This window comes from Myotis brandtii, unplaced genomic scaffold (assembly GCF_000412655.1).
Source record: "Myotis brandtii unplaced genomic scaffold, ASM41265v1 scaffold1341, whole genome shotgun sequence".
NCBI classification, from domain to species: domain Eukaryota; kingdom Metazoa; phylum Chordata; class Mammalia; order Chiroptera; family Vespertilionidae; genus Myotis; species Myotis brandtii.
In genome coordinates, this window is record NW_005354761.1 from 170,181 (window position 1) to 180,725 (window position 10,545).

The 10,545-nt window shown below is 41.5% G+C and overlaps 3 protein-coding genes across 3 annotated transcripts in view; 1 reads left to right on the forward strand and 2 right to left on the reverse strand.

Moving 5' to 3' along the window:
* The window catches only part of MRPL16 (mitochondrial ribosomal protein L16), a 4,923-nt gene extending 2,766 nt beyond the window's left edge, over positions 1 to 2,157 (reverse strand). Inside the window, exons 1-2 of the mRNA XM_005860445.2 lie at positions 1,983 to 2,157; positions 1,591 to 1,656 (exon numbers count right to left, since the gene is read on the reverse strand). Of these exons, the coding sequence (XP_005860507.1) occupies positions 1,591 to 1,656; positions 1,983 to 2,037 (121 nt within the window). The 5' untranslated portion in view covers positions 2,038 to 2,157. The remainder of the gene's footprint in view (positions 1 to 1,590; positions 1,657 to 1,982) is intronic.
* STX3 (syntaxin 3) overlaps positions 1 to 10,545 on the forward strand; it is a 51,791-nt gene that overhangs the window by 30,882 nt on the left and 10,364 nt on the right. The window lies entirely within an intron of this gene.
* GIF (gastric intrinsic factor (vitamin B synthesis)) overlaps positions 7,042 to 10,545 on the reverse strand; it is a 15,951-nt gene continuing 12,447 nt past the window's right edge. Inside the window, exons 8-9 of the mRNA XM_005860444.2 lie at positions 9,701 to 9,819; positions 7,042 to 7,275 (exon numbers count right to left, since the gene is read on the reverse strand). Of these exons, the coding sequence (XP_005860506.1) occupies positions 7,214 to 7,275; positions 9,701 to 9,819 (181 nt within the window). The 3' untranslated portion in view covers positions 7,042 to 7,213. The remainder of the gene's footprint in view (positions 7,276 to 9,700; positions 9,820 to 10,545) is intronic.

Below are 10,545 nucleotides of genomic sequence, written 5' to 3' on the forward strand. Positions count from 1 at the left end.
GCAAAGCACAGTGAATTGTCACAAAAAGAATGCGTAAACACACTCAAATAAATATCACCCAGATCAAGAAACAGAACATGAGGCAGGTAGTATTTTTAATCTCCGTTTTATAGAATAGGAACTTGAGGCCTAGAGACATTTTATATTCGGTCAGGGTCATCCAGTTAAAACAGCAAAGCCAGACAGTATGACACTTAAAAAACTGAAACAAAACTAAACTACCTCTCTGGATGTTAATGGGGGTAGTAGAGAGAATACTATATTGTACATGAAAATATCCAAGTTTTGCTCTGCTCCATTCTTGGGGAACTTACAATCTAAGACTTCTGTGATCAATGCTCTTTCCTTTACTTAGGCAGGGGCTTTTAAAGGTGAGATTTGCACATACCCTACAATATGCAACAGCTTGCTGGGTGAGGGTGGGTGTGCTGAAATGCAGGTCAACATACACTACATCTTTATCATGTCTGTCTATACATATAAAAGGCTAATATGCAAAGTGTCCCCTTGGGAGTTCGATAGCTCACTATGACGTGTGCTGACCACCAGGGGGCGGCACAGAACGAAGGAAGGACCTGGCCAGCAGCCAGAAGGCCCTGATTGCCGGCCAGGCCTAGGGACCCTACCCGTGCATGAATTTCATGCACTGGGCCTCTAGTTAACTTGGCCCTGGTTGGTTTGAGTTCAGTGGATAGAGCGTTTTTGGACTGAAGGGTCCGGGGTTTGATTCTGGTCAAGGGCACATGCCCAGGGTTGTGGGCTTAGTTCCCATAGGGGGTATGCAGGAGACAGCCAATCAATGATTCTCTCATCATTGATGTTTCTCTCTCTCCCTCCCCCTTCCTCTCTGAAATCTATAAAAATATATTTAAAAAAAAGTTAACTTGTAAGTCATTTAAAACATTTCTACAGTAAAACAAACATGGCTCTACAGTGGAGTCAAATATAAAACAGGAGACTTCAATGAAATGTCAAATTATTAACAGGCTATTCAGAGCCACAAAAACTGTCCCCTCTCCTCTACCTCCCCACCCCCAAGTTTCTATATGAAGCTACAGAGAAACAGTAATGCTTTCTCTGCCCTACAAGTCCATACATACTTCCCGAACATGCAGTAGATTAACAAAAGATAAGGCTCTCAGAGAGGTCCCTTTAATATTTTGAGATTTCCAATATATTTAAAAGAAGAAATGTAAATAAGATTTACAAAATTGTGACTCACCTTAAATATTTACATTTAACAAACGAATGCTTTTCACATAATCTTGTTAAGTGACTGCAAATATGTATAATCTTATTTGGAGAGAACAGCAAAAGTCTAAATTTGAGGCCAATTAGCCCTCGCTAAGGGGTGGGCCCTGGGAGAGCTATCCCATCATGTATTTGCTTAAAAGCAGGGACCTTTTGGGGTCTCTTGTTCTTTGATTTAGCTAGTATTTAGAGCACTGTTTGGCATATAGTATGCCCTCAATATATATTTACTGAACGAGTGAATGGAGATAGCACACAGTCCTTCGTCTTCGCTTACCCTCCGCTGGATTCTAGGAGAGAAAAGGCTTACAAACATGAAAACGACAAACCAGCGCTCACCCTCGTAAGTCGGCACCGGGAGCAGCGTCTTGAGGCCAGCACTGGCGGGTGGGGCTGCCCAAGAACCTACAAAGACAAATCAAAGTAAACCAGGAAGGCGACAAGGCCAGGGCCAAAAACACTCCTGACAGAGGCATCTTGAAGGGTGGGACGCGAGTTCCACCAAACGGGGCTCAGGCGCCCGAAGAGACCAGCCGGGGGTCCCTCGGCGAAACCCGGTAGGCGGCTGGGACCCTTCTGCACGAATCTTAAGGCAGGAAGAGCGGCAGCAAAGCGCAGCCCAGACCAGCGCTTCAGCAACCACCTGCAGGGCGTTCTCTGAGTCTGAGACCCACAGGACTAGGGATGGGGCGGAAAGGGGGGCTGCCTGCACGACCCAGGGGGCCTCTGACCTGATAAAGGCACTCGCAGGAGAGGCGCACTGGCGCGGGCCAGCTGACGCCACATGGCTGCGCGTGTCCAGCCGCGCCGGGCTCCCCACAGCGACCACGGGGGTTACCTTGACCCCGAGTGCGGTGCTCTACCGCCCCGCAGGGATTCGCCTTTACAGCCCAGTCGGGCAGGAAGTTGCGTTTGCGCCAGTCCCTTCCGCAGAGAGACCCCGCGGAAGCGGAAGAAACTCAAACCTCTGCGCGTGGGTTCCGGCTCCTGCTGGTCCGGAAGGGCTCCCCTGTGTCGCTTTGGGGTCAGCATCCAATCTGGGGTCTTTTCCTAGATAAGGGCGGCAGGAGCGGGTGTTTTCTCTGGGGATTACAATGCTGAGAAAACCTGGATTCATGTAGCAATTTGGTTCCGTTAACCTAAAAATAAAAAAGGGTAGATGAGAGGCAATAAGCCTTTGAGATCCAAAGAGAATTGTAATTCTGGGAAGCAGTGATGTAGGCAGAAACCCAAATGGTGTTTTATTTAATTGGAGGGTGAAGGCAAGGGGTATTTATGAGAAAGGAAAGGGGAATAATTATATGAATAGAGAAAAGGACTTTCTGTAGGTGCAGTTCAACGAACACAGTGACGCTAATTCTAAAGAATGCGTTTAAATTTCAGTCCAGTGGTTACAATCTCTGCTTTCCTGTTATCATTGTAAATACTTGTTTGGAATACAGTGCTGCTGTAGGCCCAGTCAAAAGGTTGTTTTGCCTGGTTTTGAGCTTCCAAAGATTTGAGGAATAAGAAGTTTAAGGCAGTTCATCTGAGATCTCAGCTCCAACTTCATTTTTAAGTGGCTTCATTCATATTATTTTTCACAGTTCCTTATGATTCACTACATTATACCACTTCTCTAGAGTGCCCCTAGGGTTTATATTTTTTCCATCTGCATAAAAGATATCTAGCACCTCAGTTTTTAATCTTTCTTATTTTAAAATAAGAGATAACAGAATCCAGTAGCCTAGTGCCAGATCTGGCCGTTGACGTAAATGGCACACACACACACACACACACACACACACTGGATTCCCACATAATTTTTTCTATTCCCACGTTATTACTGATCTGAAATTAGTGCTACACCATTTTTATTATCGTCTTTTTAGTACATATCTTTATATGTGTTTGGTCAAGTTCACGTTACAATACCATTTTGGCTGTGTTTTGTCTTCAAGACAAAATTTTAAAACCTTTTGTTAACGCTTCATTCTCTTTTTTTCCATTTTTATTTTCCTGCCAGAATTCTTCTTCTTCTTAATCACGAAGCCTTTGCAATTCAGAGGAAAATTCTTTGCTATTTCAAGGAAATATAAGGGCTAAATTGAAAAGGGCTAAGGAATCATGTATTTAGTTCCACTTCCTTGTCAGTGTTATTTTCAGTCATGTATCTGCTATATGTAATTCATCTATCTGGTTAAAGGCAAGTACAATTGAATACATGTTTTTTTATTTATTTTAAATATATTGATTTCAGAGAGAAAGGGAGAGGGAGAGAGACAGAGATAGAAAAATCAATGATGAAAGAGAATCATTGATCAGCTGCCTCCTTCATGCCCCACACTGGGGATTGAGCCCGCAACCCAGGCATGTGCCCTGACAGGGAATCAAACCATAACTTCCTGGTTTATAGTTTGAAGCTCAACTACTGAGCCACACTGGTTGGGCAGTATATAATTTTTATTTTATTTTTTTATTTTTAAAAAAATGTATTTTATTGATTTTTTACAGAGAGGAAGGGAAAGAGATAGAGTTAGAAACATCGATCAGCTGCCTCCTGCACATCTCCTACTGGGGATGTGCCTGAAACCCAGGTACATGCCCTTGACCGGAATCGAACCTGGGACCCTTCAGTCCGCAGGCCAACGCTCTATCCACTGAGCCAAACCGGTTTCGGTGTGTATATAATTTTTAAATGAGCAAAAGTATTTGATAGCAATCTTCCCTCCTCTCTCCCCTGCTTCTTCACAAATTTGCATAATTGACCACGCTCCTAAAGAAAGTTTAGGCTTTACCAGTCATGGCCAGTAGAGGTCACAAAAGTATTTATAATAGTCACTGAAAAAAACGGAATGTTGTCTTGGACATTAAACCTTATGCAATAATGACCACAGACTACATTTTATGAAGAAACTTCTCAAGGAGGAATTACAACTTGTCATAGTAGACCCCAGGTCAATATCACTCCCCTTTCCCTCACCCCTGCAGATACAGATGAACACACAGTTAATTACTAGGCACATAGCAAAAACAAGATTTTCATACATGAAACCAACCTGTGATTCCCTCTCTTCACTGTCCCCTATGCCACTCTTGCTTCTCTAAATTCTATCATTAGAGCAAAAGTTGGGGGCAGATCTCTTACACCTGCACACACACATACAAACACATATTCTTTTCATTGCCTAATTTATGGTTAAATAAGAAAAAAATCTTTGTTTAAAATATTTTTTCTCTATTTTCCAGTTGCTCAAAGATTATGTATCGAATGGAGAAAATTTATAAAACAGAAAAGCAAACAAAGTCAGTCACCAATAATTCCATCACACAGAGATAACCACATACCTCTCTGGCATGGGCGATGTTATATAATGTTATATCCTCTTGCCATGTCAGCAAGTGCTTATCTTCAACATGAATTTTAGTGACTTAAAAAAAATAAATTTGTATTGATTTCAAAGAGGAAGGGAGAGGGGGAGAGAGAGATAGAAACATCAATGATGAAAGAGTATCATTGATCAGCTGCCTCCTGCACACCCCCTACTGGGGATTGAGCCTACAACCCAGGCATGTGCCCTTGACTGGAATCAAACCTGGAAACCTTGATGCTCTATCCTCTGAGCCAAATTGGCTAGGGTAATTTTAATGACTTAAGTACCTTTTCATAGGGCTCCATCAAGGTTTACCTATCCATTGCTTTCCTGTTGGATATACCGATTGTTCCCATATTTTCCATGTTATAAACATTATGATATGTTATGAGAGAGCACTAGTCACCACTCCCTGAGGGTTCCTTCATTGCTCTCTGGTAATGGTTCTGGCCTTTTTTGGGGGGGTATAGTGACTTACCTTATAGGTATATTCGGAATGGGGACCTGGGCCTGTGTAGTTCACACCTCTCTTTCCTGGGAGCCAGACTGTTACCAGAGAGCAGGTTCTTGCTCAGAGATGCTGGGGGCAGGGTGGAGTGTGGGAGACCTGTGACAGGGCCATTTGTCTGGACTGGGGTTCAGCATTAAGAGGTGTATTGAGGCTGCATATCTAAGGTTCATTCTCTAATTGTCCCATCATGTCGACTCTTGTGTATTGTGTCCACTTATGATTCTTCCCTTCATATAACTTTCAGAATTGGGATTTTTTTTTTGAGTCAAAGTTAGGTACATTTTACTAGTAGGTATGATATGATATGAAGGATGTCAGTGTTGACTCCTACCAGCAGAGATTAGGATTTTGACTGTCTTTGAAAGCTTTCATATATACACATATCAACATATATCATGGGCTTATAGATATATTTACATTTAATATATAAATTATACTAGAGGCCCTGTGCTCGACATTCATGCACTGGGGGGTGAGGGGGTTCCTCAGCCCGGCCTGCGCCCTTTTATAATATAGGATATGAAGTGGGATTATAGATATATATATCTACATTTAATGTATAAAATGTATTATTAACTTTTATATTAAATATTAAATACTAATTACATTTATATTAAATGTATATCCTATATAATAAAAAGCTAATATGCAAATCAGCCAAACAGGGGTCGCTATGATGCGCACTGACCACCAGGGGGCAGACACTCAACGCAGGAGCTGCCCGTTGGTGGTCAGTGCGCTCCCACAGGAGGAGCGCTGCTCAGCCAGAAGTCGGGCTCACAGCTGGTGAGCACAGCAGCAGTGGCGAGAGCCTCTCCCGCCTCCATGGCAGCGCTAAGGATATCCAACTGCTGTCAGTCAGACATCCCCCAAGGATTCCCAGACTGTGAGAGGGTGCAGGCCAGGCTGAGGGACCCCCACTGAGTGCATGAATTTTGTGCACTGGGCCTCTAGTTTATATATAAGCTAGTAGCCCTGCACACAAATCTGTGCACCAGTAGCTCGCCAGTAGCTCGCTGCCATCCTCCTGTAGCTCTCCGCCCACTACCCTGCCCTCCTGTAGCTCCCTCTGCCTCCCTGCCCCCCCCATAGCTTGCTGCCATGCCCCCTCCTGTAGCTCTCCACCACCCGCTTATAGCAGTAGCTCGCTGCCACCCTCCTGTAGCTCTCTGCCCACTACCCTACCCTCCTGTAGCTCCCTCTGCCCCCCTGCCCCCCATAGCTTGCTGCCTGCCCCCTCCTGTAGGTCTCCATTTCCCACTTGTAGTTTGCTGTCCCACCCTCCTGCTGATCCGTGATCTGGTCGTTACGCGGTTGGTCATTAATGCTTCATGGCGTAATGACCATTTGCATATTACATCTTTATTATATAGGATTATATAAAAATATACCTTTTAAACTTGATTTTGCCAGAACAAATATTAGAAATGGAAGGGGAGAATTATGACATTAATATCATTTGCTTCATTCTGAACTATCTGGGCTTCTCATATGAAGTAATTCTTGCCACTTCATGTATGTATGTATGTATGTATATACATATGTTTACACTTTGTGATTAAAAAGGGAGTACTTGATATGAGAAACAAAAATAGGAGTTTTAAAATATATCACTTCATTTGTGTAAAAAAGGAGTATGTTAATTAATCAAGAAGCTCAGGCCTGGGCAGTGTGGCTCAGTCGTTGAGCATCAGCCCATGAACCAGGAGGTCACAGTTCAATTCCCAGTCAGGGCACATGCCCAGGTTACAGGCTGGATTCCCAGTAGGGGCATGCAGGAGGCAGCCAATCAATGTCTCAATGTTTCTCTCTCATTGATATTTCTAAAGAAACTCAGAAACTCAGAATGATCTCCAAAAATATCAACTGGGCTCTTCTATCTCCCTCACCCTAGGTTTAAATGATGACTGGCAGTCATTGCTTTGAGAAGCCGTACTTTATTTTCATGAGTCACAGAGAAGTTTGCATCATCATTTATTCTACATATGGTTTCCATATTTAGGTTTGTTTTTTTGTTTTTAAACCAGGAATATGGTATGACCGTAGAATTCCAGCCACCCTTTGGAGATATTAAATAGAATCTGAACTCACTTCGTCCTTAATACTGGGTGAAATTAGCTGTGATATGCTCATGATTGAAAGGTATATAGTCAGCAACTCCTGAAAACAAACAGAGAGTAACAAGAGGTCACCATGGTACATATAACCACCCCCACCTCCCAAAGGATCAGGCCAAGGTTAGAGAAGTAAAATCACTGTAGAGCAAAATGGGTAGCTTGGTGAGTATGGAAGGAGCATTGAATTGAAATTTAGGGAGTCCTTGTTTGCAGGCTCTAGGTGGCCATAGGAGCATGACTTTGGGCAAGCCCCTTAAATTGTGCGAGCCTCATATATAAAATTGCACAGATAATATTTATCCTGGATTACAAATAATGAATATTAGGTGCCTAATATTGTACTGGACACATGATGAGTGTTCAATAAATGGTGGTTATTATCAAAATGATGTATTTAAGCCAGATTTAGAGCATTCAGGGCAGGAACTTGTAGAGAGCGCCTGGGAAAGGCCCCTGAGCTGATTGTCATCTGAATCCAGCAGTGTCCAGCAGAGCCATAACCTGGAAGCATACCTTGCCAGAGGCAGGTGTGTTGTCAGCCTGACCTTCAGCTCAGGCACCAGGGGATGGGTTTCATTATCTAAATCCAGCCAAGCACCAGGAACAAACACAATTATCTGGGCCCATCCAGAAGTGATGATTACAAAGAAGCCACAAGAATGCACATAATCTCCTTTGTCTTGGGCTTTAGTAAAACTTCCTCGTATTTTTCTGTATAAAATAAATGCACTGTCTCTCCATCAGAGGACAGCTGTCCCACCCGGCCCCAGCTTTTTCCTTCTATCTCTGTGTCTGTCTCTTTCTTTCATTTTCTCAATCCCCAGCCGCCCCTACTCAGGAACCGGACTGCTCTCTAGCCGCGCTGGACACAGAAAAGAGAGAAATATTTATAGTGAACTTATATTCACTTTTGATTTTGTTGAGAATTCTTGTCTTTCAGGGCAGGAAAGCTAGATGGTGACAATACTGATGATCAGTTTTCAAGAAGCCCATTATCAGAAAGAATGACAATCCAGGCCTAAATCTTTTTGGATCTCTGAGGCCTTTCTGTTTACTATCCCTTTCTTCAAAGTAGAATAATAATTGGCACACATGAGAGTAAACCTGCTTAAGTCCTTAGGCAATTCTTGCCATGAAGGTGGCAGGGAACTAGTAACAATAAATTAGCATTTTTTAACACATGCTTTGCAAAAGACATTGCACTTACTCATTTTAAACACATTATTGCTAATCCTCACAATAACCCAATAAATGTTTATTACTATTTCCATTTTGTGACTGTGGGAACCAGCTCAGAGAAGATTCATTTCTTGCCTGATATAGCTATTAAATAAGAAAAAGAGCTTCTAATCAAGGTTCATATGACTCTAAGATCCTTATTAATATGCTTTGCTGCAATCCCACATTCCTATTGGCCAGATTTTGTTAAGCACATGATAGACTCTCAGAAAACATCTCTCTCATTGTCATCTTGGATATTGAAGCATCTTAATAGAGCCCAGTCTTGGCTCTGCTATGACTTTAGTTGGCTTCACATCTCTCTACACAGTGACAATATCAGATTAACTAGGTAACATCATCCTTAGACAAAACCATATACCACTGCCCTTACAGAATATTTTAGTTTTTATGCTAACATTTTAAAGAATGTTAAAGTTTTGCTGAACTTGTTGATTTATTCATCCTTCTGTATGTACACAAAATGCACATAAAGATGTTCCTGGAGATTTAAAAACAAATGAGTACAGCGAAAGAAGGTGAAGAATGAATTTTGAGTGAAGCTGTGGTATACTAGTAAAGCACACTCATCCTGGGCTTGACTATCTGCTCGGTCGCACGCTAGACATGTGCTTGTACAAGTCCCTTTCATGTCCCTAAGACTTAGTTTCTTTCTCTGTAAAAAGAGAATCACTAATACCTACAAAGCGGATGTATGAAACAAGAAAATGTAACATCTTTACACAAATGGTGATTATTCTATCCTTCATATTGTTTACCACTGGCTATGAATTCACTATTTTCCATCTTTTCTTTTTGTCTCTCTCACATTATTTGCTTTTTTCTTCTTCAGACCTTATTGTTTTAAGTAGATTACTCCACTTTTTTTGTTCACTGGATATTTTCCCTGAGTGGAGTCAGGATTCTTTATTTTTTAAAAAGCCTTTTAAAATAGCCACTCATTTTATCTATCTATCTATCTATCTATCTATCTATCTATCTATCTATCATCTATCTATCATTTATCATCAATCTATCATCTGTCTATCATTTATCAACCAGCTAACATATATCTATATATTTATTTTTCTATCCATCATCTATCATTTGTCTATCACTTACCAATCATCTATCATCTATCTATCATTTAGTATTTACTGATCAAATGAATGAACTAATTAAATAAGGAAATTAAAGAATGTAGCCTTCAAACTATGGAGGAAATGCCCCCATTTCTTTTATTCTCTAACCTTCATTCAAAGGTGTCTTGCCACTGAGGAACTGCCAATACGTCTTGTGATTCACATTTTCAGCGATATTGTTGATAGAAGAGACAATAGGGCCCCAGGATGTCATTGTGGTTTCAAATCTGTAAGAATAAAATCATATATATGATTAACACTTTACTTTAGGTCAGACAGTTAGGGGGTAAGATGAAGGGACAGAGGCATTTAAGTGCTTTAGAGATCAGATAAAATCATGCTTAAAAGAGAAAATGTTGCACAGCACAAGAAACCATCAACAAAACAACAAGAAAGCCCACTGCGTGGGAAAACATATTTGCCAATGTCATATCTGATAAGGGCCTAATCTCCAAAATTTATAGGGAACTCATACAACTTAACAAAAGGAAGATAAACAATCCAATCAAAAAATGGGCAAAGGATCTAAATAGACATCTTTCAAAAGAGGACATTCAGAAAGCCAAGAGACATATGAAAACATGCTCAAAGTCACTAATCATCCGAGAGATGCAAATCAAAACAACAATGAGGTACCATCTCACACCTGTCAGACTGGCTATCATCAACAAATCCACAAACGACAAGTGCTGGAGAGGATGTGGAGAAAAAGGAACACTCGTGCACTGCTGGTGGGAATGCAGACTGGTGCAGCCACTATGGAAGACAGTATGGTTTTTCCTAAAAAATCTAAAAATGGAACTCCCTTTTGACCCTGTGATCCCACTTCTAGGAATATATCCCAAGAAACCAGAAACACCAATCAGAAAGGATATATGCACCCATATGTTCATAGCAGCACAATTCACCATAGCTAAGATCTGGAAACAGCCTAAATGCCCATCAGCAGATGA